At 36.9% G+C, this 27,935-nt stretch overlaps 1 protein-coding gene and 1 pseudogene across 2 annotated transcripts; both read left to right on the forward strand.

Moving 5' to 3' along the window:
- The first annotated feature begins 16,274 nt into the window (after positions 1 to 16,274).
- On the forward strand, positions 16,275 to 27,377 carry LOC147510402 (protein DETOXIFICATION 33-like; annotated as a pseudogene). The gene is made up of 16 exons (XR_015218813.1): positions 16,275 to 16,655; positions 17,297 to 17,838; positions 17,966 to 18,052; positions 18,181 to 18,237; positions 18,348 to 18,586; positions 18,714 to 18,832; positions 19,089 to 19,247; positions 22,610 to 22,758; positions 22,870 to 23,013; positions 23,964 to 24,080; positions 24,202 to 24,321; positions 24,412 to 24,510; positions 24,639 to 24,728; positions 25,568 to 25,655; positions 25,881 to 25,969; positions 26,064 to 27,377. The product of XR_015218813.1 is annotated as a protein DETOXIFICATION 33-like (transcript).
- Positions 19,675 to 21,735, forward strand: LOC147510403 (pentatricopeptide repeat-containing protein At1g20230-like). Its single transcript, XM_086602391.1, has one exon. It carries the CDS (start codon positions 20,595 to 20,597, stop codon positions 21,513 to 21,515), a length of 921 nt encoding a protein of 306 aa, XP_086458517.1. The 5' UTR covers positions 19,675 to 20,594; the 3' UTR covers positions 21,516 to 21,735.
- Positions 27,378 to 27,935: the final 558 nt, after the last annotated feature.

Here is a 27,935-nt window from a genome sequence, read left to right on the forward strand (position 1 = left end):
GACTTATTATCTAGTTTTTGTCCCAAGACTGCACCAACTGCATAGTCACTAGCATCACACATGAGTTCGAAAGGTTTAGACCAATCGGGAGGTCAGATAATTGGTGCGGAGGTTAGGGCGGCTTTTAAAGTTTCAAAAGCCACGCTACGGTTAAAATTAAAATCAAAGATTGCATCTTTTAAAAGCAGATTAGTTAAAGGCCTAGCTATTTTCGAGAAATCTTTAATAAAACGCCTATAAAAACCTACATGGCCTAGAAAGGCTCTAATATCACGGACAGTCCTTGGTTTAGGTAGATTCATTATCTTATCTAGTTTGGCCTTATCTACTTCGATACCATCACTAGATACAATGTGACCTAGTACTATGCCCTTTTTCACCATGAAATGATACTTTTCCCAGTTTAAAACGAGGCTCTTTTCTTCACACCGTATCAAAACCTTAGACAGGTTAGACAAACAGTCTGTGAAGGAATCTCCATAGATAGAAAAATCATCTATGAAAACTTCCATAAAGCGCTCTACCATGTCACTAAATATATGAAGCATACACCGCTGGAAGGTACCAGGAGCATTACAAAGGCCAAAAGGCATTCGTTTATAGGCATACGTTCCAAAGGGACATGTGAAGGTAGTCTTTTCTTGGTCATCAATATCAATAATAATCTGAAAATAGCCTGAGTAGCCATCCATAAAACAATAAAAAGCATGACCAGCTAGGCATTCGAACATCTGATCTATAAAAGGTAACGGAAAGTGATCCTTCCTTGTCATAGCATTTAAACGTCTGTAATCAATACAGATTCTCCATTTCATAGGACCTTGTATGACAACATAGTCACCCTTTCCGTTACGTACCATGGTAACTCCCGCTTTCTTAGGAACTACATGAATGGGGCTTACCCATTCGCTATCAGAGATTGGATATATGATACCCGCATTGAGTAATCGTAAGACTTCTTCCCTAACCACCTCTTTCATGGCAGGGTTCAAGCGACGCTGAGGTTCGCGAGAAGTCTTCGCGTTATCCTCCAAATGGATACGATGAGTGCAAACATTAGGGTCAATTCCCTTAATGTCGGCTAGGGACCAACCAATCGCAGACCGATGTTCCCTAATCACCCGGATTAAACGTGTCTCTTCATTCTTAGATAACAGAGAAGATATAATTACCGGATGACTACCATCCGAATCAAGTTGAATATATTTTAACTCCGGGGGAAGAGGTTTAAGCACTGGGGTGGAAGGAAAATCAATAGATGTTTCGTCGGGGTCCTCATTTTGCATAATGAATACTTGCTTAGGTAGCAAGTCTTCATACTCAATATATGGAGCAACCGAAGGGTCTACAATTGGTGTGGACTCAAGGATGGTGTTGACTTCCTCTAAGTAGGAGTCATTTACAAAATCTAAAGTTCCAAAAAGAAAGGAATTTGTACTTTTATTTTCGGGAAACGTGTTGTTAAAATAATCTTGAGCTAAGCTCTCGATCATGCTAACCTCCCCATCTATAGGCGAATCGGTAAGCTGTTTCATCATTTTAAAACATTTACCTCAACAATAAGATGGGCAAAAGATAAGGACATCTTACCATCGGCGGCAATTTATAAAGCTGGCGTTGGCGGTTGCCAAGAAGAAGGGGCCTAAGATGATCGATGCAAGAGTTAGCGACTTACGTATCGAGGATAACAAAATCAGCAGGATAGTAGAAATCCTGAACCTTAACAAGCACGTTTTCCACTACACCCTTAGGATACTTAATTGACCTGTCCGCTAATTGCAATGTTATTTTTGTAGGTTGCATTTCTTGTAAACCTATTTGTTTATACAAATAATACGGGAGTAAGTTAACACTCGCCCCCAGGTCTAATAAAGCGGTTGTCGTGTGGGAATCTCCTAAGGTGCATTTTATTGTAGGACGACCAGGGTCCTTGTACTTAACAATTCCATTATTTTCGGATAAAGTTGGGAATTGTTCAGTTAGAAAGGCGTCTTTAGGTATGTTTGTCTTACGCCTAGTAGTGCACAACTCCTTAAGAAACTTAGCGTGGTTAGGTAGCTTTTTAATAGCTTCGAGAAAAGGAAGGTTTATCGTTAGATTTTTGAAAACGTTCCTAATCTCCTCAAAGTTTGTATCCCTGGTTAGCATGGCTAATTTCTGAAGGAACGGTGGTTTCGCTCTATATTTAGCGTATGACTCGACTTGATGTGTAACCTTGGCTTTCTGTTTCTTAGTTTGTTGTTGAACTGGTACCTCTATAGTGGTAGGCTCTTCAGTTTCTATTTCGGTATCTAGTTCGATATCCGCTTTAGGGAGTACTGATGGGGTAACTATAGGCATAGTTACTTTGTTATCAACCACTCTTCCAGAGCGGAGAGTGGTGATGGAATTAAGGTCACCTATGATTGTAGTTTCCGTACTAGTATTACCGTTTACCTCAAAGGCTGTGTTTGCTGTTTTAGGGGTTGTTATCGCTTGTCCTGGAAACACACCTTTTGGTTGGGTTTTCTCTTGGGCTAATTGTTGTATGCCCTGATTTATGGATTGTAAGATCTGTTGGTTTGATTGAGTCATTGTTTGGAAAAGTTGTTGGGTAACCTGTATAAAGGCGTCGATACGATCCGGTTGTGTAGGTGTAGTAGTCACAAGTGGTGCGACTGGAACTATCTCACGTTGATTATTTATGGGTGGGTTGTGATAGTTACTATTGTTAACCGGAACGATACCTCTATTGGTATTATAACTATTATAATTACCTTGACCTTGTGCTAGACCTTGTCGTGGTTGCGCTTGGTTGTTATAATTATTATAATTTCCCTGACCTTGTCCTTGTCCTTGCCTAGGTGGAGCTTGGTTATAGTTGTTTGCTTGCCTAACATTTTGGTTATTAAACCCTGGAGGTGTAACTTGTTGATTATTTCGCCAACTAAAGTTAGGATGTTGTCTCCATGGGGCATTAGGAATAGGATAGCTATTAATGGAGCAAACATTATCTTGCTCTAATTGTTGTTGTTCATAGGCGAGAGGACAATAGGAGTCGGGGCTTTCGGGACTCAAACGAAATTACATGGGTTGGAGTTTACATACATGACAGGGGATAGGCTTTTTGTTGAACGAAATAGCCTCAACCTTTTAGTTAGAGATTCGATTAAATTTTTAAGTTCTAGATCGGGTTTCATCTCAAATATACCGCGTGCCTTAACTGTTGAAGAAGAACTAGCGAGCGGGGATATCATCACTACCCCCCTAATTGTTATTGCGTTTAGTTTGCTCTTCTAAAATTTGTAAGCCTCCGAGGCTCCTTTACTTAGGAAACTATCCTCATTCATTATGTCAAGGACTTCTTTATAGTGATGTTGAAGTCCTTTGAAAAAGGCACGAACTAACGTGTCTTTTGCTAGGTTATGGTGTGGACACTCTATAAGCAGATCGGTGAAATGATTCCAAGCCTCGACAAATGATTCATGAGGATTACGTCGAAAAAAATGAATCTTGGAAAGCATCTCATCCGTCTTTAGGGGTGGGTAAAATGTTCCATAAACAAATGAACAAGTTTAGCCCATGAGTCCCTGAGTTAGGCGCTTTGGGCGATTAACCAAGATTTGCTTTATCGGCTAAGGTGAAGGGAAATACCCCCGGTTTAATTTGTTTCGCACCAACCGTAGGATGATGGAATGTTGTAAGGACTTGTTCAATCCTACGATGTGTTGGTAAGGTTTTTCATGGTCTAAACCATGGAAAGCGGGTAACAAATTAAATATGTTTGGGGAATTCGAAAAAATCCCCACCGGGTCCGCTGCTAGAACGATGCAAGATTTAGGGCTATCATTTCAAGGCTTTGTAAAAGTCGGAGAGAGGAGTCTCTCTTTCTTCAGCTATTATGTCAGGTGTGGTTGGTGGGATAGTAGCTAGAGGTGTAGTGATTGGTATACTCGATAGATTTGTTTGTTGACATTGACGGTTAATTACGTTCGGTGTTTTTCTCCGACCAGACCTTAATCTCATGCAAGTCTAAGTCTAAACACGACAACACTCCAAACAATCTTGATATATTAGTATAAACCTCTAACTGGAGATGCGAGGTATGGAAGAAAGGAATACCCGACGGCGTCCTTGCCAGCTTATGAATAAGCGTCTTGTTTCTGGCGTGTTGATGTAAATAACAAGTTAGAACACTGAAAAACTTAAAAATCGAAGTTGAAATAAACTGTAGAAATCCGGAAAAATTTAGCTTAGGCTGGGTCATTTCGCTTAGAAGCTGGTGATGGTCGCTCCGTGTAACTTCAAGTTACTGAGTGTTTTAGGTGGTCGCGCTCAAGGTCCAGCGTTTGAAGCAGGGCAGTGCGCTCGTTTGGGCGCAGATGCGCTTCGGTGTAATTTTTTCGGAACTTTTCAACGCTGAAACGGACAACCACGGTATGAATTAAACAAGGGTGGGTGGGTTTAATGGAACTTAAAATGACTAATTATACTATGAAAACAATGCTAAAAAGTGAAACTAAGATGGCAGCATTTGATAAACATAAAAATGATAGTTTACCCTACGAAATGAGCGATGAAACTCAAAGCGTAAGTAAACTAAAACTTGGTGCGAAGTCTATATTTATCAAGTTTTATACTCTCAATTCTATCGAAATAGAGTGGAGTAACAAATTGTTCCACTCCTAGTTCTCTAGCATGGAATGATTTCATAGTTAAATAATCGGTCTTAAGTCTAATGAGAGGTTTACGAGGGAATTCTATACTCACGAGGTGAATGAAATTAACAAGTTCACGAATAACGAAATGATCTTGAATCTTGAATGTGAATCTAGATAAAGAATTAGAGGGGAATTGATTCCACCTCGAATCCAACTTAATCACCTAGCATAGACTGTTGTAATCCAATTCTTACGTTCTTACTGTAAGGATTGCTCGTTCTAATCCCTAATTAACATGGCATTTCTACCAATTATAACTAGCATGTGAGGTCGTTTACCCATTCTCATGGCGAAACACGACCTTCTAGAATGGAATAGACTCTACAACGATTCTACACTTATACAACTAAGCTTTCATCAAGGCTTCATCAATCCCTCTAATAGAGGTTTAGCCTTGATTCATCAAACCATCATTTCCCATATTATTATAACTAAACATCATATCAAAATTCTAACTTGACTAATTTAACTAACAATACTTCAATCTAATTTAACAACTCAGAAATGATAATCAACAAGAATTAAAACTAGATCTATAATTTGAAATGACAAAATCGAAATTGACAAATAGCTATTTTATTTATCAAACTAATTAAGAACAATGATTCTAAGAGTTTAATCTAAAACAAGAATTGAATTTAAACTAAACTTAATTTAATTAATGAAAACTAGATCTAGAATTATCTATTGTTTTAGGTCTAACTAGGTACCATTAACAAAGAGCTAAGCTTTGGTTTTTATATGTTCAGATCCAAAAATCGTGCATGGGCTTGGATCCATGTTTCGGGCCAGAGAATCAGGCCCAAAACCCAATACTTTCAGTCCAAAAAAGGCCTCTTCAGCTGCAGTTGACTTCGACAGACTTTTCGTCCACTTCTGCTCCTCTGATTGGGCCAAGGCTTGAACCATTGGAAAGCTCTTTCCGAGCCGGTCGTTTTGACGTAAGGTAGGCCCAATTCCGAGGTCTGAGTCCAAAGATATGGTCTTCGGAAGTTCTGTTGACTTTGTGTACTATTTCTGCCCGCGTGGACTTTGACTTTTCATCTTTTGACCGGGCTTTACAGAGGCTTTGTCTTCTTGAAAATTGGCCTTTAATCACAGAACTCCTTAGCAACCGACCTTTGCTCCTTTATCTCGCTAAAGTGGCACATTTCTGCACATAATGGACTTTGAAGCCTGGAATGCATAAAAACACGTAATCAGTATTAACTTTTAATTATTACTCACATAATTGGTCTAAAAGTATGACTGTTATAGGGTTAAAACTACAGTTTTGGGCTCTTATCAAGGGTCAGCGTCAACTACATCAGCAGTTGAGTTCAATGCAGCGAGAGCAGCCTAACTTTCAGGCTAGCACTCTACAGATGCTTCAGGAGCTGCGAGACTAGTTTGTTCCATAGGCTTCTATGCCTGAGAGAGCTTAATGAGAGGGAAGTGACAGGAGTAGCTCGAGTTCGTCTTGACATCGTTAGTTACCCCGTGCGGATTTTGACTAGGCAGCTCCCTAGTGTCTGTATAGATAGATATATTTGTTTTTGTTCTAGTACATGTCTTTACTTTTTGCACTTCTAGTTTTTCTTAGTATTATCTGTTATGTATGTTGATGTTTTGTGGAATGTATAAGGATTTGTGGTATATGAGCAGAAGGACATGCAAATACATCATGCCCAAATTTTCTTATTTTCTACATTATCCATGTTGTTACAAATAAAATTCAAAAAAGCCAAAAATTTCATGTTAGAATAATTATGTTTTTACCTTTTAGTTAAACCATGCACATCTTGTTCTATATCTATCAACCCATGCTCCAAACTTGTTTGGGGGTGATATATTTTCATAACGAAGAACATAGTACAGGTTAGTGCCGTTTTTGCTCATGTTCCTATGGTAATCTCTTTCCTTTTCTTCATACTTTGAGGACAAAGCATATTTCTGTTTGGGGGTGGCATTGTAACATTCTGCAAACACTAAACATTTATTATATAATATTCTTATATTAGATAGATTTAGTATATTTCTATATTTTTTTCTTTCTTAAAATATATCGAAAAGACCAAAAATATTTTTCTGTTTAGTACTAAAAGTCTTGTTTTTCTTTTTCTATGATGAATAAATTGTTTAGAAGTCTTATTATAGCAATAGAGTAGAGATTCATTCTTCGAACTCAGACTAATATACATACAATAGTTTCTGCATTTTTTCATGAATGACATATATCAGTATTTGATTGTATATAGCAGTGAGTTTCCGAGACCAAGGTTAGAATAGTTAAGTTCCATATCTTGTGAGAATCTAGCCATAAGCCTCATCTGAATGATTATTGAGTGATGACACAAGGATATCCGAATAGAGAGATAACACGTCCATTTGCTTGATCACCACGCCATATCCTAGGGGAGAATTTAGGCTCTTTTTCGATCGATATAGCCAAATAAATGTTAAAAACCCAAAAAGATAATTTTCCTCTAGTTAACCCCCTTGAGCCTTCACCAATTTCTAAAAGCCCTTTTATTTCTTCGCCATCAATCCCTAACCCGTTACTACATACAATAAAAAGTGTACCCAACTGACGAGTTGAAAATTGAATGAACTGTAAAAAGAAAAGAGAAGGCCTTATATAAAAACAGAATAGTTAGAAGCTTCGAAAATAAAATATAGAAAATAAAGAAAAGATTCAAAAATTGAAATCTCCCAAAAGTTCAAAATCAAAATGAGTCAAATTCAAAAGAAACAAAAGCAAAGTTAAAACTCCCAAAAATCAAAATCATGTGGAGTCACAAAGCCAAAGGGCTAAAGAATGAATCACAAATTCGGAAGCAAAAGAACAAAACAACTGTCTTTTCTAGTTACAAATATCCTGAAGACCCAATTTCTCAACTTATCAGAGTTTGTATTCATTTCCCTTTATTTCTAAACCACTACCTTAGCCCCATAATTCCTAATAAAATACCTCTAGCTCAACTAGGAATAAGATGGTGTGATAGTAAGTGGATATTATTATCAATTGACCCCAATTTCTTTGGACGTCATTCGAGTATGTAAGGAATATAAGTGCCCTCTACACTTGAGAAAATGAAACTCGAGTGAATATATCAGAGAGTTGTGATTGTAACCCACTCCTGTGAGAACCCAGCTTAAGGACGCTCTCCAAAAGTTTCAGAAACGACTCTGTTTTTGCATTTCACTGCTCATGTTTTGAACGTTTATCTTTAGATGATTAAATTACTGTATATATATTATTCTGAGTTCAAATGAGCTTTTCTTTATTCCCCTGCTAATGAGATGTATAAACATCTGAGAATAAATAAGGAAACGAGACCTTTTGTACTAAATAGGGAAAGTTTGTGAGTACCTTCAATTCTCTGGAAAACTCTCACAAGGCTTAAGCTCGTCTACTAGGGAAGTCCTAGTGGTTTAAGATCTTGTTGCATATGGTCAATGCAATCGCACTCCGCGAACGAGACTAGTATAATAAATCACACATTTGTGATCTTAGTTTTTTTTTTCTCATCTTTGCTTCAGGACAAGTAAAATGTTGTTTGGGAGAAGTTGATCAGTCTCCAAATATGCATTTTATTACCTTTACAATACTTCAATTATGCCCTTCTTATTCTTAATGAACATACAACTTATAGCTTTTGCAACCGTTTGCAGGATATTGGCCATTTAGGACGTATATTCCTAATACATGCATTTTAGCGCAAAAAAAGATTGCTATTGACGCTGCTTGGGAAGATTCCAACTTAGGAGCAAAAGTGCTGGAAAGTCAAAGTCAACTATCAAGTCAACTCTGAAAGACTCAAGGACTCAAAGCTAAAAGTTATAGACTAAGGGACTTAAAGCCAAAATCAAGAATTCAATTGTATGGGCTTAGGTCAAAAGCCCACAAAGCTTAAAGGTTATTTCTAGAAAGATGGGCAAAGATGTAATTGGTGTCCTATATAAACCAAAGTTATAAAGAAAGAACATTACCCTAGAGCTAATCTTTAGTCATTAGGAGTAGATAAAATGTTTTAATTTAATAGTGTAATTTGTTATTTACTTGCTTGTTTTCCATTTTTATGTTCTTCAAGCTTTAAGTGATTTAATATAAGTTTTCAATATTAACTTTAATACAAGTTTTCATTCTTTTCTTCAATACAAGTTTTCTCTACTTATCTCGTCTTTGATTCAATCCTAAACACTAGTTATACTCATTTGACAAGTTCAAATGAGTATGACTTTGTGAGCAAGATAAACACCAAAAAAATTTCATTCCATGTTTTGATTCAACAACAAGTTAAAAGCAAGTTTTAATCCATCTACAAATCAACCAAGAGTTTCACATTAAGAAGTAATTTCAAATACCCATTAGAAAGTAGGCGAAGAGTTACAAGTCTAGTTTTTCCAACCATCAAAACCATCCTCCAAAAAGAGGATTCAAGATGAACAACACAACCCTCAACACCACTATTTCTACATCTTCAAGTACCCATAATGTAAAATCCACTATAGTTCAGTACCCATGTCAATAAGTTTTTTGAAGTTATAATTGAGTGTAGGAAGTTAAAGTACTTAGCAGGTCCAGCTATCTTTACTGCTATAGCACAATACTCACTTGCAGCAATGACACAAGTATTTGCAGGTCATCTAACCACACTAGAGCTTGATGTTGTTTCCACTGAGAACATGGTCATTGTTTGGATTGCTTTTGGAATCATGGTATGCTATTTTAAACAACTCTTTTTTAAGTCGGATATTATCTTTTCTTTGCTTATTATAGATGCCGGGAAATTCTCAAGTTAAGATGAAAAACATTCAACCACTTAGAATTTCATATCTCAAGAGTTCCTCCAAATTCCAAGTATTTTTTTTTCAGTGTTTAAACATTATTCCCTAATCACTATAAAAAGGCGATTATCTTAAATCTAAAAAAATATTTATTTGATGGTTAATGAAACAAATAATGTTATCTGAAAATATTTGAACTAGATTTGGCGTTGATGGTGAAGGATGCTCTTGACTCAGCTCCACTCCTAAAAGGAGTTATGGATCACTCGATAGAGGATACCTATCATGGTGGAGTTCATACCTTCTGGGCATCTAAGTGGTATAGGTTTTTAGCTATTAGCCAAACCATTCCTTAATGTCTACCCCTGCAAAAATATGGTCTCCAGACGAGGAAAGGGGATCATTCACCATGCCACCAACTCATTGATAAGGCATGGGTCCCTACACCAAGTCATTGGTGCCCAGACGTCCAGTGAGTTAATTTTGGTAACAAAATTTTATTTATAATCATTGAAATATAATTCAAGTTTCTCAGCTAACGATGTGGGATTATAGTAAATCAGTAATAGAACACTGCTAGAAGTCACCTATCCCAGGAACCAATGTGGGATTTTTGTGTTTTACAAAATTGCAAATTTTAGAAACATGTTGGACCTTTTGCTAACAAAACTCGACGGCTCTTTGAAAATTGCTTTGAGACACTTACCATAAGGTCTACTGTGTAGTATACCATTTCGTATAAATACTTGCATTGAACATATTGTTTGCATTGTGTTTTTTCTTGTACGCATTTGATATATATAAATTTCATGTATTGTATGCACACATAAATCATAAGGATATCAATTACTTTTACCTTAATTTGTTGTCTCATCGCAATATTGCATCCCAACTGGTTTTTAATACACCTACAGTTAAAAAGCTAAAAAACTTAAAAATAATAGTTGAGTCTCGATACTAAAATATCGATTTGTTTGCATTATAGTGATAGGGTTATATACTAAAAGCATTATTACTTTTGTAATAACTCTAATTCTTTATATTTTGAATGAGAATCATATGGGCAAATATTATGCATATTATATATGTTATTAGTTATATGCATGTGTCTAATACTTTATATTGTAGATGATATGGTCTGTGTTGACACACAGAAGATCATATCATCAGTACCTTATAAAGTATAAGCAAACGTTCACAATCTAGATGGATTTGGACAAACCATTGGTACGGTTGTAGTATAATCTGGTATTAGTCTATCTTGATTATAGGATTACACTAGTACACTTTGTGTGTATTGAACAGGACCAAGTGAGGTTGTTTCTCTTTATACTGACTATATAAGAGAACAAACGCCTCTGTTATTATGGATGCTTGTCCTCTTAATCCGGATATAATAACGGGTACTTACATGCATTGTACATTGCTTTAAATCATCAATGAGTGAGATTCATTTGTGAATCAACAAACTCGATGGATTGGGTAATGACATTTTATGTAAAGTGTGATGTTGATTATACTAGAAATTGGGCTATAGACACTTTCTTTAGTGTGTTTTTTGTCTAGAGAAAGACCAATATTATCTTTTGATTCTACTCCAATTTTAACAACACGTCACTTTTTGGGTGTATTAACTGTTTTTAAAACTTCTTATTTCTCCTTTTTACCCTTTTATTTGTAACTTCCAATTTCTTCTACAAATAAATAATACGAAAATCTAATGTGCATAGGCTGTAGGCGTGTGTGTCAATCGAGACCACTCATAAAGCAAGGGTGCGTGTGTATTGCTCCAAGATGTACTGCAATCAAATAATACAATTGTCTTATAAAAAAAAAAACCATTTGTCCTTTCACAATTTCACAATTTGAATTACATCAAACAAAGTTTAAACATGTTATTCAAAATTATCAGAGATGCATTTTAAATTGTTAAAGCTGTATTGAAATTAGTTGTAATCAACATACATTTTTTCCGTTTTTGAAGTTGATGTTTTCCATATTGTTTTGGTATCTCCAGAAATTCATCTCACTTTTAATTGGAATTTTATAGATTTTGGATGAATTTTAATTATTTTGATTAACCCACTACTCTTTTGGTAACTGATTTAGTTCGTATCTTTTTTTTTGTTAGTAGTTGGCTTCTTTAGTTGGGACTAATAAAAGAGGTCAAAATTGTAAAAGTCAGTATGAAATTTGAGACAGATGTCAAATTTCAGTTTTTATGGAGGAAAAACAAAAAAAAAGTTTGTTATTTCCTCTAAACTTAAGAAATTTGCGTCTGTGTACCTATACCCAATTTTCTGGTTGATTATAGAAGGAATCCGTGTCCCGCAAGAAGTCGGCTAATGATGTCCCCTTGAAGAGCTCATAAGGATTGTCATATAAACTCTGCAGGTGGATTTGATTCGATATGACAATGAGGTTGAGTGGTACTACTCAAGGACATAAGATGTTGATTAATGTAGTTGTTAGTAACTTGACTTAATCAACAGGCATTCGATATCTTAAACACGGGGAGATCAACGAGCATATAATATGGAGCCCATAAACGCTGACACATAATTTGGGATTAGGGCGATAGTGCAACAATGGTCTTTAGTGGAATAAGTCATTTGTTGATGGACTTGGGCTATGTGTTCTGGGCGAACATAGGAAGTCTAAGCTCGTTAGGAGGCCCAATCCTAATTTCTCCTCATGGTCCTTGTTGTAGTCTATATAAACAAAACCTCTTTCTCTGGCCGTTTTCTACACAAGAAAAATCAAGGTTTTGCTCAAGAAAAATATATAGATCCAGAAATCTGATCCAATTTTGTGAGTGAGAGAGGCCAAGAGAGAAAGAAGAGGTTGGAAGATCGTTGCCCAGACAACGTCCACTCTGTGCATAGGAATACAACAGAAGATCAAGGGGTTGATTTCGAATTTCATAAAGCTTGGATTCTCAGAGATATCAAGAAGCTGATCTAAAGGTTAATTTCTATCCAAACCGTGACACCCCTTATTCCACTGCGCATGGGTGTTTCGCGGTTCGTAGTAAATCATTCGGCAAAACCATAACGGTTCCTACATATAGTGCCTTTTATATCTCAACCATTGGATTGCATAGCGATAAGTGAGCCAAAACACGACAAACTAGATTGCTTTGTCACTTAACATTTTCTTTTCCAAATAAGAAAAAAAACAAAAGCAAAAAGCAAAAGCAAAAGAAAAGAAAAATAACTGAGAAACTAAAAAGAAAACTAAAGGTCATGTGAGGAAGACGATTGAACAATGAAGGTATCTCCAACATCATCTTCTTTTACTGGAAGTGAGTGTTCAGTAGGTGTGGCTTCTGTTCAGAAGAAATGACAATGGTCTCAAAGCCAACAACACCAACAACTTGAAGAGGAAAAAGTAGCTCTTGGAATGAGTTCAGAGCTTCATCCCATTGCAAGAACTTTACAAGTTGTTAATGGAGGAGGTATGGAAGATTGGGAGAGTGTGTTGTCTAAATCAGACGCTTCTTTGATTCAAGAACAATCCTTTCTTGGATGGGCCATGGGAGAAGTGGAAGACCTATCTTCTAGTTTGAAACATTTGTTGCAAAATGGTGGGGGTGGTCTAGATTTTTAAAATACAACTGGGTTTGGATGATTTACATATTTTGAGGTTTGAAGGCTTGTAGTTATTGGATATTTCAGTTCTCTATATTGAGTTATTAAGTCCAACCAAAATAATTATCAAAAAATTGGTCCCAAGGCCCATTTGCAAGTGCAAATCTCTCATAGAACCAGTGTTTTTTTTAATCAATCTCAAGGACAATTTTCGGGTGTAAATAACCAGAAAAACCAATTTTCAAGTGAAAATAACTCGTAAGGACAAATAGCCTAGATTTGAAATAAATATTTTCCGATTTTATCCTTTCTATCATTTTGCTATGAATAATGAGTGTTCATATCTTATGTTGATGTATGAACATTGATTGTTCATACACAAATAGGTTAATTTACCTCATACAATATGTTGAGGTTTGAACAATGATTGTTCATAACTCATGTTGAGATATAAACAATGATTGCTCATACTTCAATATGTGTTCTTACTGATCATACATTATGTTGAGGTATGAACATTAATTGTTCATACCCCAAATAGTTATGAACAATCAATGTTCATAGGTTGAGGTATGAACAGTGATTGTTCATAGCTCATGTTGAGGTATGAACAGTAATTGTTCATAACCCAAATAGGTATGAACAATGAGTGTTCATAACTCATGTTGAGGTATGAACAGTGATTATTCATACCTCAAATAGGTATGAACAATCATTGTTCATACTCCAATAAGTGTTCATACTGTTCATACATCACATAATGTATGATCAGTAAGAGCAATGAGTGTTCATAGTTCATGTTGAGATATGAGCAATGATTGTCCATACCACAAATAGATATGAACAATCAATGTTCATATTCCAATAGGTGTTCTTACTGATCATAAATTATATTAAGGTATGAATATTGATTGTTCATACCCCAAATAGATATGAACAATAATTGTTCATATGAACAATGAGTGTTCATAGCTCATATTGGGGTATGAACAGTGATTGTTCATACCTAATAAGTATGAACAATCATTGTTCATATCTATGATTGTTCATACCCCAAATAGGTATGAACAATGATTGTTCATACTCCAATAAATGTTCTTACTGATCTTACATTATATTGATGTATGAATATTGATTGTTCTTACCCCAAATAGGTATGAACAATGATTGTTCATAGCTCATGTTGAGGTATGAACAGTGATTTTCATACCCCAAATAGGTTCATACTGTTCATATATCACATAATGTATTATCAATAAGAACAATGATTGTAAATATGAACAATGAGTGTTCATAGCTCATGTTGAGATATAAATAATGATTGTTCATACTCTAATAAGTGTTTTTACTGATCATACATTATATTGAGGTATGAACATTGATTGTTCATACCCCAAATAGATATGAACAATGATTGTTCATACTCCAATAGGTGTTTTTACTGATCATACATTATATTGAGGTATGAACAGTGATTGTTCATAGCTCATGATAAAGTATGAACAATGATTGTTCATACACTAAATAAGTATAAACAATACTATATACACTCGATCATTTCGATTGGGCCGAGCTGCTTATTATTTCGCATTAGTGGTATATTTGACATTTCATCTACCCAAGCCATTTTTAATTTCGCGTCAAGAGTATACTTGAACTTTCATCTACCCGGTCCTTGTGAGTGATTAAAAAAAAATGTCCTTACAAATTACTTTCTTCCCCGATCTGTCGGTCCTGGAGAGTTTCTCCCTGAATAATTATACTAATGAGGACCATATATGCCAATTAATACAAGGTTGTTTCCCATGAGCTAAGGTCTGATAGTTTTGAATTTCTCTCCAATGGTATTTCCAAATGTGCCATGAACAAGTCATCGCCTGCCTTCCTAGTTCTTCCGACTTTCATTGTTTTTAGTGTTCTTCATAGTTACTCAGTTATATTTTTTTTTTCTCTCGCTTTTGTTTGTTTGTTTTTTTTTTATTTGGAAAAAAAATGTTAAGTGACGAAAAACAGTCTGGGCGTTATGTGTTTGGGCAATCTTAAACAATGTGTTGGTCCATATCACTAAATATGCAATCCAACGGTTGAGATAGAAAATGCACCATAATGCAAACAGAACGATCTTTTAGTACAGGGACTCTAAAAATAATGTGGTTGGATTTAAAAGCTGAAGTGTATACTGAAGCATAGATTTGAAACAAATATTCTGTCTATCAAGGCATTCATAAACATAAGAACTTTCCATTCCCACGGTTGCGTAACGGCGTGTCGTGCGAAAATAGTTCGCCAGACTACAACATTAATGCACTCACTATTTATATGCAAATTTTAATTAGGTAACAGAACAACTATAATCCAGCATAGTAGCACTCTCTTAATTAATTTAAAAGAGTTGATATAGTTTAGGAGACATATCGGTCTCAGAATTAGAAGCCAGCTCAGTACATCCCGTGTTGTTTATGCAAAAGTAAAATCCTGGGTAAGATCCTTCAATTTCAATTTATTTGGGAGCGTTATAATTTCCACATCCAACAACTTGGACTGGATATATATCTTTAGCAAAAAAAAAACAATTTGGACTGGTTACAGAAATGATATATAATCATTGGGCCAGGCCCATAGAAATTTTCTCGTGTGATAATGGGCAGGTCCACTCTATTATGTTTAGTACACTGATGGCCTGGTAGTAGGGAAATGGTTCGGGCGTGAGGAGGTGGCTACTTTAACAGTTTAACATCCATTTAGCTTTTTGCATAGCTCATGGGATCCATGCATAGTTTTCCGTGAATTTTTGAAGGTTCTCAATCTTTTTTTGTTTTTTTGTTTTTTTTTGATTGGCAAGCCAACGTTCTCAATCTTTCCATAAGTACAATCCACTATAAACAATAAGTTCTTTATCTACCACAGTGTTGGATTACCATCATATTTTCCCTAATCGTTACTGAAACTGGGGTGAGCAGTGTGTGGTCTAATAATAATACAGCAACAACCACCACGATAACATTGCCTACTAATCTTTTCTAAATTTCAATTAAAAAGGTTATAAATTTTCTCACCTGCTCCTTTTAGTCTTTTACTAATGAGGCGAACTCGTTGAAGGCAAGTAAACAATACTAAATATATAAGACTAATGTTGGAAAAGGTAAAAATTTGAGAGAGAAACATCCAATACCACTGACACTCACCACTCACCAGAGGAACAGAGGCATAGAACAAGCAGCCCACGAGAAGTCTGTGCCAAGCCAACCCACGAGATTCTCGTCCATAAAAGCCCGTAAACACAAAATCAAGTTTACAGCCACAGCGAAACGAACATTGGAGAAAATTTGGGATGGCTGGAGGTGACTTACACAATACATTGCTTGGAGGTGAAGCAGATATAGATGAAATCGCTACTTTTGGTCAGTTTGTAAAAGAAGCTATAATTGAGAATAAGAAGTTATGGTACTTAGCAGGTCCAGCTATCTTTACTGCTATAGCACAATACTCACTTGGAGCAGTGACACAAGTATTTGCAGGTCATCTAACCACACTAGAGCTTGACGCTGTTTCCACTGAGAACATGGTCATTGCTGGGCTTGCTTTTGGAATCATGGTATGCGATTTTAAACAACTCCTTTTTAAGTCGGATGTTATCTTTTCTTTGCTTATTATAGATGCCGGGAAATTCTCAAGTTAAGATGGAAAGCATTCAACCACTTAGAATTTCATATCTCAAGAGTTCCTTAAGATTTCAAGTATTTTTTTTCTGAGTTTAAACATTATTCCACAAGGTCTACTGTGTAGAATACCATTTCATATAAATAATTGTATTGAACATATTGTTTGCATTGTGTTTTGTCTTGTACGCATTTGATATATATAAATTTCATGTATTGTATGCACACATAAATCACAAGGATATCAATTACTTTACCTTAATTTGTTGTCTCATTGCAATATTGCATCCCAACTGGTTTTTAATACACCTACAGTCCTACATCAATGTGAGGTCTCGTGCTTCAGTCCCTTTGGATCCCTCGGCATTGTTAGGTCTTTTACTCTTTTATCCACCTAGTCAGCGCTATGGAATTTGGTCATACACTCACATCACACTGCTGAAGTACTTGAATGCTACGTATAAGTTTTGGTGCCTTCGCAAACATGTAAATTCATCTGGCGCCAGTAATAATAACATAAATAAATTTAAATATGATTTTACCAATTCTAAGAAACATAATCTTATATATACTGCAGTTGGGAATGGGAAGTGCATTAGAAACAATATGCGGACAAGCATTTGGTGCAAAGCAGCTACATATGTTGGGTGTGTACATGCAACGCTCATGGATCATCCTCCTTACAATGTGCATCATCCTACTGCCGATCTACGTTTGTGCATCCACAATTCTAAGATTTTTCGGGCAAAATCAAGAAATTGCAGAACTTGCTGGAAAGTTTTCTCTCTATATGATCCCACAATTGTTTGCATATGGAATTAATTTTCCCATACAAAAGTTCTTGCAATCACAAAGCAAAGTCCTAACCATGGCTTGGATATCAGCAGTAGCACTTCTTTTTCATGTTTTCTTGAGCTGGCTTCTTATAGTGAAACTTCAGTTTGGGTTGGTAGGTGCGGCTGTCTCACTTAATATATCTTGGTGGATTGTGGTGTTGGGTCAGTTTGCTTATATAGTCATGGGATACTGTCCTGGAGCTTGGTCTGGTTTCAGTTGGAGTGCTTTCCAAGATTTAGGAGCATTTGCTCGGCTTTCAATCGCTTCGGCCATTATGATGTGGTATGAGATTGTACTTTCTCCTCTACTCAATCTTCACTTTTATGGTTAGCCGTTGTATCAGGCTTTCAAATTACCTTCACTTGATATAAGGTCTCGACTCTTCAAGTGCTTTAACTTAATTATGCAGTCTCGAGTTCTGGTACTACATGCTCTTGGTTGTGTTAGCTGGACGCTTGAAGAATGCTCAGATAGCGGTAGCAGCCATATCTATCTGGTAAGTTCAATTCTAAGCACTTGTTGATGTCTAAAACAGTATCTTTCTACAAACTTATTTAAGGGTTGACATCATAACAAAATCTGCAGTAATTTTAATAACGAAGTCCCCTTTCTTCCATATGGCAGCACCAACCTAAATGGATGGGAAATCATGATATTCTTGGGGTTTAATGCGGCAATCAGGTAATCAGCAATGTGTATATTATTGGCACTTAAATGGATGTTATGTTCCTATAGCAACAAAAGATTCCACATATCATCTATTAAGCATTTAAATCATATATTTGTTGCAGTGTGAGAATCTCCAATGAACTTGGAGCAGGAAGACCAAGGGCAGCCAAATTTTCTATACTAGTCGTTGTTCTATCTTCAGCTTTGATAGGTGTTGTGTTCCTCGCCCTCATCTTGGCACTCAAGGATGTATATGCTCTACCCTTCACAAATAGTACTGAAGTAGCCCACGAAGTATCTAAGCTCGCTGTAATCTTCGCCTTTACGTTGTTACTCAACAGTGTTCAGCCTGTTCTAACAGGTCAGAGCCTAGTAACCATTTTACTCCTTCCAAACCATAAAATTACTGATGCCACCAACACCACTAAGAGTTTAAGACTACTAAGCTTGTAAAACAACTTGACCAAGTGAAACATATTTGATTGCAGGTGTGGCTGTCGGAGCTGGTTGGCAGTGGTTAGTAGCTTACGTCAACATTGCTTGTTACTATTTAGTCGGTCTTCCACTTGGGTTCTTCCTAGGTTCAAAACTGAACTTGGGTGTACAGGTGATTACTTGCACTCATGAGAACTTGTTTATAGAACTACACCATCTTATATCAGATGCAGCACTTAATAGGGTTAATGCAAGCCTTGCAAGATCAGAACATGTAAAAAGCATAAACAACTCGAGCTCAACTTGCCCAGTAATTCAATTGAACTCTAGTTGAAATATATGATCCTCAAGCACCTCAACCGCATTCGCTGCTTTAGATGATTTAACAATCCATTAATACCTTATTTATTTATATTTCGAAATGGCAGGGCATATGGTCTGGCATGATTACTGGAGTGGGCTTGCAAACTCTGATCCTTACAGGTATAACTCTTAGCACAAACTGGAACAAAGAGGCAAAGTTAGCAGATTCAAGGATAAAGAAATGGGGTGGATCGGTGGAAGCTCCAGTTGAAAGCTTCAATATGGTAATTGATTCTAACTCCATTTTAGCTTATTGTTGTTGACGTTCATTTCAATTTTTCACATAAATATCTAACAATCTTTGGGAAATCTGTTTTTAAGTCTAAATCTGATTAGTCACGTGGATTGCAGAATGGAAACTCTCTCAAGCATGAACAAGTGTTTTAAGTAGCATAATCGAATGCGTCACGAATCATAATCACTTAAACCACGCTCGATGATGGTCACCACCTCAACTTCATGCCATGTATGTGAAACTTTATGGTTGAGGAGAGTCATCCACGGGAAGAAATTGATCAAATTAAGAAAGTTTGCTTCAGATGGCATTGCAATATAATGTGGAAGGAAATGAAGAAGCTTCACTTCTGCTTCAATTGGTTGAGATAACATTGCTCAGCTTAGCATATTGTTTTCGTCAACATGCATGAATATTTATTATTTGGTGTATTATAAGTTAATCACTTCAAATATATCGTTCTACATTGTATGTATATTCTGCGTGGAATTACTATGGCATGTAAAATGTAGTATACATGAATCGAGTCGAGCATTAGCAAAAGCTCGAGATAGAGATTTAGCTCGAGTCAAGCTTTCTCAAATATGAAAAATTGTGTTGGGGGTGGGTGGTGCTGGGGTCACCGGCTATCGTTGTAAGGACCATTGGTAGTTAAGTATGAGGTTAGGCAATCGGTGAATCATATTCCTACTACACAGTTATCACCCACCTCAATCCCTTAACATCTTCGCTATCACAAACCCAACAAGCTCATGCCCACATTCTCAAAACCGGTCTTTCCAACTACACACACTTGAGTACCAAACTCATTTCACTCTACGCCAATAGCCTCAACTTTTCTGAATCCAGATGTCTTTTCCTTTAGTACCCTCATCTCCGCTTGTTCAAAATTTAATCACTTTAATTCAGTCCTGGGAGCTCTCCATAAAATGCTATCCCATGGTCTACTTCCAGATAGCTACATATTTCCTAGCGCGCTTAAGGCCTGTGTGGGGTTATTAGATGTTAGGATTGGTAGGGAGGTTCATGGACTTGCGTGTGTTACTGGGTTTGGTTTCGACTCTTTTGTTCACTCTTCTTTAGTTCATATGTATATAAAGTGTGGTGAAATGAGTGAGGCGCGTAAATTATTTGATAGGATGTGTGATAGAAATGTTGTTAGTTGGAGTGCAATGGTGGCGGCGCGAAAAGGGTGTGTTGATAAGGCTAAGGAGTTGTTTGAAGAAATGACAAGTTTTGGTGTTGAGCCGAATTTAGTTTCGTGGAATGGTTTGATTGCTGGGTTTAATCAGAATGAGTATTTGTCTGAGTCGGTCAGTGTTTTATGTAGGATGCAATGCCCACTAAAAATTTGGTTTGTTGGAATGCGATTATGCATGGATATGCAATGCATGGACTAGCAAGGGAAGCTATTGATATATTTGAGTTGATGCAGAGAAGTGGGCAAAAGCCTGATTTTATTAGCTTAAATTGTGTCTTATCTGCTTGTTGTCAAGGTGGAATAACAGAAAAAGGGCGACACTATTTCAATAACATGTATCAGGAACATGGAATTGAAGCAAGAATGGAGCATTATGCTTGCATGGTTACACTCCTAAGTCGTGCAGGAAGGCTTGAAGAAGCTTATGCCATGATAACGGAGATGCGATCTGAACCAGATGCTTGTGTTTGGGGAGCTTTGCTAAGTTCCTGCGGAGTTCATGGTAACGTGAGTCTCGGGGAAGTTGCTGCTAATCAATTCTTCAAGTTAGAGCCTAATAATGCTGGAAACTACGTGCTTCTTTCCAATATTTATGCTGCGAAGGGAATGTGGAAGGAAGTAAATAGAGTGAGGGGTGTGATGGAAAGCTTGGGCTTGAGGAAGAACCCTGGTTGCAGTTGGATTGAGATGAAGAACAAGGTTCACACACTTTTTGCTGGGGATAGATCACATCCAAATATGGCCCAAATAATCGAAAAACTGGAAAGATTAGGCATGGAGATGAAGAAGTCAGGGTACCGTCCGGACACCAACTTTGTGGAGGAACAGGACAAGGAGAACATATTGTGCGGGCACAGTGAGAAATTAGCTGTATGTCTTCTAAGTACTCCACCTGGAACTTGCCTTTGTGTTATCAAGAACCTTCGGATTTGCGGTGATTGCCATACTGCAATAAAGTTTATATCCAGATTTGAAGGAAGAGAGATATATGTAAGGGACACTAATCGCTTTCATCATTTTAAGGATGGTTTGTGTTCTTCTGGTGATTACTGGTGAGAAATCATTGCTTCAGCTTCCTAAAATGTCGCCATCTTCATTTGTCTGCATTGAGATAACTCAGTAAATTGGTCTGCATTGAGGAAATGGTGAAGTTGGATGGATTAGACATTGGTGATTGAAAGGAATTAGGGACTGAAGTTCTCCATTCTACCCAAAAGTTAATCGTCGATTCTCTCATCTGATGGCATAGATCAAAATGAGCTCCATTGTGCAGCCACTAATACTCTCAACTACTCTAGTTACTGTGCCATTAGGGCATCAGATGAGGACGGGGGATCATTCACCCCGCCACCAAGTCATTGATAAGGCATGGGTCCCTACACCAAGTCATCGGCGCCCAGACGTCTAGTGAGTTAATTTTGGTAACAAAATTTTATTTATAATCATCGAAATATAATTCAGGTTTCTCAGCTAATGATGAGGGATTATAGTAAATCAGTAATAGAACACCGCCATAAGTCACCTATCCCAGGAACCGATGTGGGATTTTTGTATTTTACAAAATTGCAAATTTTAGAAACATGTTGGACCTTTTGCTAACAAAACTCGACGCCTCTTTGAAAATTACTCGCAGACACTTGCCACAAGGTCTACTGTGTAGAATACCATTTCATATAAATAATTGTATCGAACATATTGTTTGCATTGTGTTTTGTCTTGTACGCATTTGATATATATAAATTTCATGTATTGTATGCACACATAAATCACAAGGATATCAATTACTTTACCTTAATTTGTTGTCTCATTGCAATATTGCATCCCAACTGTTTAGGGCCTTGTTTGGTTGTATATAGGGCCAGTCTGGGATGCTTTGGTTTAAGAATCTAGCTAATTTTAAGTATTGATGTATTTGCTTGCTACCTGGGTCTGAACAAAGCATTTTGTTTGACGGTATAACTTAATGCTGGAAGTTGAGTTTTAAATTTTAACCAAATACCTTTGGCTCTTTATGCCTGTTGCAATTTTATGGGTTACCAACTAATTTTTTGATGTCCTGGTGCTGGGTCAATAAGAATTATAGTCCTCAATATTGTCAGGTAGGAGCTTTACTTTTTTCGTCCTTATAGGTTCCCGTCGGTACCATGCAGGATTCTTTTCTGGTTGATGGAGTTGCCTTCGAGAAGACTATTTCCTATGCTGGATTCGAGCAGCAGCTGAAGAAGTTTTTAAACCCAAAGATGCTTTTGCTTAATATTGAGCTAGAACTGAAGTCAGAGAAAGAAAATGCAGAGATAAGGTTTTGTATCATCTTCTAATTTTGTTTTATATGGATAATTTTTTTTTAATCAATCAAAAACAAAATGGCGAGTTTCTATATTCACCACGTCTATACCTTTCTGTTTTGCAGACTTTTCGATCCATTGCAATATCAGTCATTGTTGATGCTGAATGGAATATCATATATGACAAATTGGATAAATTGGATAAATGCGTCCAGAGTGGGGCTAAAATTGTCCTTTCACTACTGGCAATAGGAGATCTGGCAACCCAGGTAACATTTTTTGGTTCTAACATCTATGAGAAAATATGTACTGTCTGAACGTTCCAGTCATCCCTCACTTCTGACCTACAAGTAATTATGGTAGGATTGAGGTAAATATAGTGATACATGTGACTTTAGAGCATTTAATTGGTCTATGTACAGATAATAAGCTCTAGATCATAAACCTCTGACATACATACTAATTTTGGGGAGAGGGGGGAAGGGAAATGTGATTCACAGGTGCCGACTAGCAAAGTCGGTAAAACCTTTGGGTGATGATACCAAAGGTCTGGGGCTCGAACCCCGCCAGCATCAAAGAGTTACTGATCTCATTTAAAAACAGGCTTACCAATCAAAAAAAAAAAAAAAAAAATGTGATTCGCAAAATGTTTGATCATAAACCTCTGCACTTACCTTTTTGGAGAATCATCTGTGAAATTTGCATCAGTGTAAGACTGTGACACTGAATCGTATGACTTTATGTGGTCATGGTTGGACAATTGCGCACCAGTTTGAGACTTATATCCTCTATAACTTTGTGTAGGCTGTTGCTACGTTGACACTGAACTGTATAACTCTGTGTTACCATAAGATATCTTTTAGTGTTATATTTTCCTCCACCCTCCTATCCTCTTTCTAGTCTTACTTGTATCATTTATGTTTGTTTGGGATCCATACCCAAGGAGGTTAAAATATCTATTTGCAACTCCTTGTCATGATATTAAGTCTTGAAGTGATCACATTCAATGGCATTTTGGTATATACTGCCATATGGTTGTTTATTTACCATTCCTCATAGGTCACAGCTTTCAATATGCTGTAAATGTACTCATACCCTGTGCTGCATAGTTTGCTGTGTGGAAAAATAAAATCGCTTCATTAAGCATTTTTCACATTGCTGTCAAGGTATCCTTTTGTAATTTTCATTGCAGGCTAACCATTGTGTTTTTGTCGTGCAGTATTTTGCAGACAGAGATGTTTTATGTGCTGGTCACGGAACTGAAGAGGATTTGCAAAGGGTTGCTGCAGCAAGTGGGGGAACTGTACAGACATCTGTAAACAACGTCATTGATGAGGTTCTTTTGCACTTAAGTTTAAGAATAATTTGTAAAACAAAAATTGATTATGTTAAATTCTCTCTAGAAGCAGTTATGAATCTATTTTATTTATCAACTGAAATGGGGAGGCCATATATAGGTTCTTAGGACTTGTGAGGTTTTGGAGGAACGCCAAGTTGGAAATGAGCGTTTCAATATTTTCAGTGGATGTCCATCAGGTAGGACAGCAACAATTGTTCTTCATGGTGGAGCTGATCAGGTATCTGAACACCTGTAATTGTGTGATCTAAATAAATCTCGTGTGTTAACCATTACTCATTGACGAACATCCTCTCTGTTTTCATTTCAGTTCATTGAGGAGGCTGAGTGAAGTTTGCATGATGCGATTATGATAGTCAGAAGGGCTCTTAAGAACTCCACTGTTGTTGCTGGTGGTGGTGCTATTGATGTATGTGACATCATTATTTATCACTAAGACATTAACCCACTTTTGACTTTTAAGGGACTGATGCCACTATTTCAGTAGCTATACTTGTTATTCGTCCCACAATGCAATTAACTTTTCTATTCTGACAAATGGCAATTAGTAGGTACTTGTGGGAACACGCCCGAAAAATAGCTGGGAAGACTCAGCTTTTCATAAACTCGTATGCGAAGGCATTCGAGGTGGGCACTTTGTTATTATTTACTTCCACTGTATTTTTGTTTCCTTTTTGTGTTCTCCTTATAACCTGTATCTTGTTTTCATTTGGTGTAATAGTGGAAACACTGTCATCACTGATCATTTTTAGCTGCTTAAACTGCTACAAATCTGCCTGTCTTGCAATGTTTCCTTTTGGAAGAATCCAAATTAGAAATTTCTGTGGTTAACATCCAGAAATGAAGTAGGATTGTGCTTTGAAAAAGAATGAAGTGAGCTGTAGTCAAACTATAAGACTGTTTGGTTGATGAAAAAAACAACGTTTCTAGACTTACTTAGGAAACAAAGTCAGATTGCCTTTTTTCTACCCGCCACAAATTATTGAAAACTCACTGTGTTTTGTAACTGGAAGCAGAATGCTTTTTATGTATATTCTTATGAGTATCTTTTTATTTTCCTACAAGTTTTCCTTTTCCTTTTCGAGGAATGTGGCCTGCTAGGTCAACCCTTTTCGCCAAAGCCCTAGGAGCAATTCTCAGGTTCATCTTAGGATGGCGTGAAGGGTCAAAATGAAGATAACTTTTACAACAAAAGTAGTGTATGTTAAAAGGGATAGCTTATGATACAGCCCAAGTTGGTGTGCACCCCTAGGGCATTTCTTGTGCTGCCTAATAGTGCAACCAAAATGTGAAGAAGGCCATCTAATAAAAGACAATGAAAGGGGGGAAAGGAAAATAAAATGTAATAGTTGGTTAGGAATGCTTGACGAACTGGTCCAGAGATGACAAAGTCAAATTGCCTGTTAAGCTGCATACAAGATTCAGTCTCCTTTTGTACTCATGATGGCAGTTAATATTTTTTGCAGGTTATCTCAAGGCAGCTTTGTGACAATGCTGGATTTGATGCAACTGATGTGTTGAACAAACTCAGACAAAAGCATGCACTTCCATCTGGTTAGTTTCTTCTTCTAGCTTCACTCTCCAGGGTTCTTCTCACTAGTGGGCCAATTAGGGAATCTTTTGCAAATTAAATATTATTCTAGGTTAGTTTTTCCTTACTTTATAACATCCTGGCTTGGTTGACACTTTCCAGTTGTGTTATGTCTTTGTTCGTTTGCGATTTACATTGTTTATGAAAGGCTGAAGTGCCTATTTTTTAATCACATGTCATGTCATTAGGTGAGGGTGCCCTCTACGGAGTTGATATAAACACTGGTGGATTCATAAATACTTTTGCCAACTTTGTATGGGAACCTGCTGGTGTTAAGGTATTTGATGTTCTTTCCTGTGTTGCTTTGTTCAGTTTCTTTTTACCTGTGATCCCTTGGATTTAGACATTGGTCGTGATTGCAAATGTCTCAGATAAATGCTATAAATGTGGCAACAGAGGCAGCTTGCCTAATTCTAAGTGTGGACGAGACCGTGAAGAATCCAAAGATAAGGTTTTCTCCAGCTAGTTGTATGAAGTTTGTAATGTTATCTATCAAATATGTTACACTCGGCCAAAAGTTCAGTGTTTTCAGATCCCAAGGGATTAGTTGTTCAGCCTTCTGTTATTTCTTTTTTCATTCCACTGTGCCATCCTTGGGAGTCACGGTGTTTTGAATTTTTCTTTGCATTGTTGTTTTCTAAGAGCATTCCCAATGCAGATGAATATCAAGGGGATGTGACAATATTTGCCTCCAAATTGCCAAAAACCTTTGCATTGAGGTGACTATTTTCCCAAGTCAAAATGAGAGTGAAACCTTCAACCGAGAGAGTAGCTGAGTTGGGAATTTCGGACGGGATGTTTTATTCCATCTTGTGTGTTTTTTTTATTTTTTATTTTTTCGGTTTCATTCCGTCTCGGATGTTTTTTCGACTTTTTTTTTTTTAACTTCAGACGGGATGTTCATTCCGTCCGGCGCGTTTTTTCAATTTTTACATTCAGACGGAATCAAACATCCCGTCCGAGAATAATAGTCACCTTTGCATCGGGCAGCCTCACCTTGCTTTTCACCAAAACGGTGGAAAAGAGAGGAAATAGAGCTGACGTGGAGGTGAATAAGAGTGGCTTGCATTGGGAATGGTCTAATGGCTATTCATTGTATTGATAATCCAGTCGAAGAGTGCACAAGGAGATGCTGCTGCTGGAGCGATGGGTCGAGGGCGTAGCGGGGAAGGTTTCCGTAGTCGTGGAAGGGGAATGCGAAGGTGTTTAGCTTTTGGGGTTTGAAGATGCCGAGGACTTCTTAGAGTGAAGGGAAGATTTTGAAAGCAAGGGTGGTTTGTTTCTTGGGAAGGTTGCTTTCTGTCCTTAATTTTGTCTGCTTTATTTCGGAGTGAGTTTGTAGCTATATCTATAGAGGGCTTCTTCAGTGCGCGAGATGTACCAAAACTTTTGGTGCGCACGATTCCTAGCCACACAATTGAAGGGTAGAACCGGAAACCACCGGGACAAAAAGTTATTAAGGAAGGAAAAAGAAAAAAGAAAATGATTTCGGATTACTTTTTGAGAGAGTTCGCCCTATGGGTCGTGCGAAATCAGCCCATCTTTCTCTCCCACTAAACCAACAAACAACAATTGTTCTTGTTCTATTCTGTTTAATCCGGAAAGAAGAAAGAAGAAAGAAGAAAGAAGAAAGAGAAAAGAAAGGAGAGAAGGACTCGAGGTCCAAAAGAGTAAAGAGAGAAAAAGTAAAAGAGAATAGAAGAGAAAGAAAAATAGAGTGGGGAGAGAGGTGAATTAAAAGTAATTAATTGAGGAAGAAGATAAAGGTGATTTCGTCCAAGTTTGGAGCTCGGGAAGATTTGGGAAATTGTTATTAGGTGAGTAGTCTTTTTTTTCCTAAACCCATTCTTTCTGTGTATGGTTGATTATTCTTCAAAATTTAGAAATTTTGAGTGGTTAGAGAGTTGTTGTTCATTGATTAATGTTATGTGAATTCAATTGCATTCGATTTGTATGTATTAAATGAACTTGGGTGAAATTTTGAGAAAGCTTAATGTTGGACTGATTTCGAGCTCAATTTGGATTTAGTCTTGAACATGAAAAAATAAGATATGTGAGTATGTTTTTCAACATAATTGGCCTGATCACATTCTGAGGCCAGTGGAATTAGTTATGGTGTCTAGAAGTTTGGTTGGCAGAAAACCGTGTGCCAGAAATCAGTTTCTGCGCACTATGTTCAAGTCCAGTTTTCGCATATTTAGAATTAGATTTAGATTTTTTGTAAAATATAAGAAAATAAGTTA

This window comes from Coptis chinensis, chromosome 3 (genome assembly GCF_015680905.1).
Source record: "Coptis chinensis isolate HL-2020 chromosome 3, ASM1568090v1, whole genome shotgun sequence".
NCBI lineage: Eukaryota > Viridiplantae > Streptophyta > Magnoliopsida > Ranunculales > Ranunculaceae > Coptis > Coptis chinensis.

Bases quoted from the DNA above. Each gene is read 5' to 3' on its own strand.
- LOC147510403 (XM_086602391.1), top strand. From the start codon at position 20,595: ATGCCCACTAAAAATTTGGTTTGTTGGAATGCGATTATGCATGGATAT.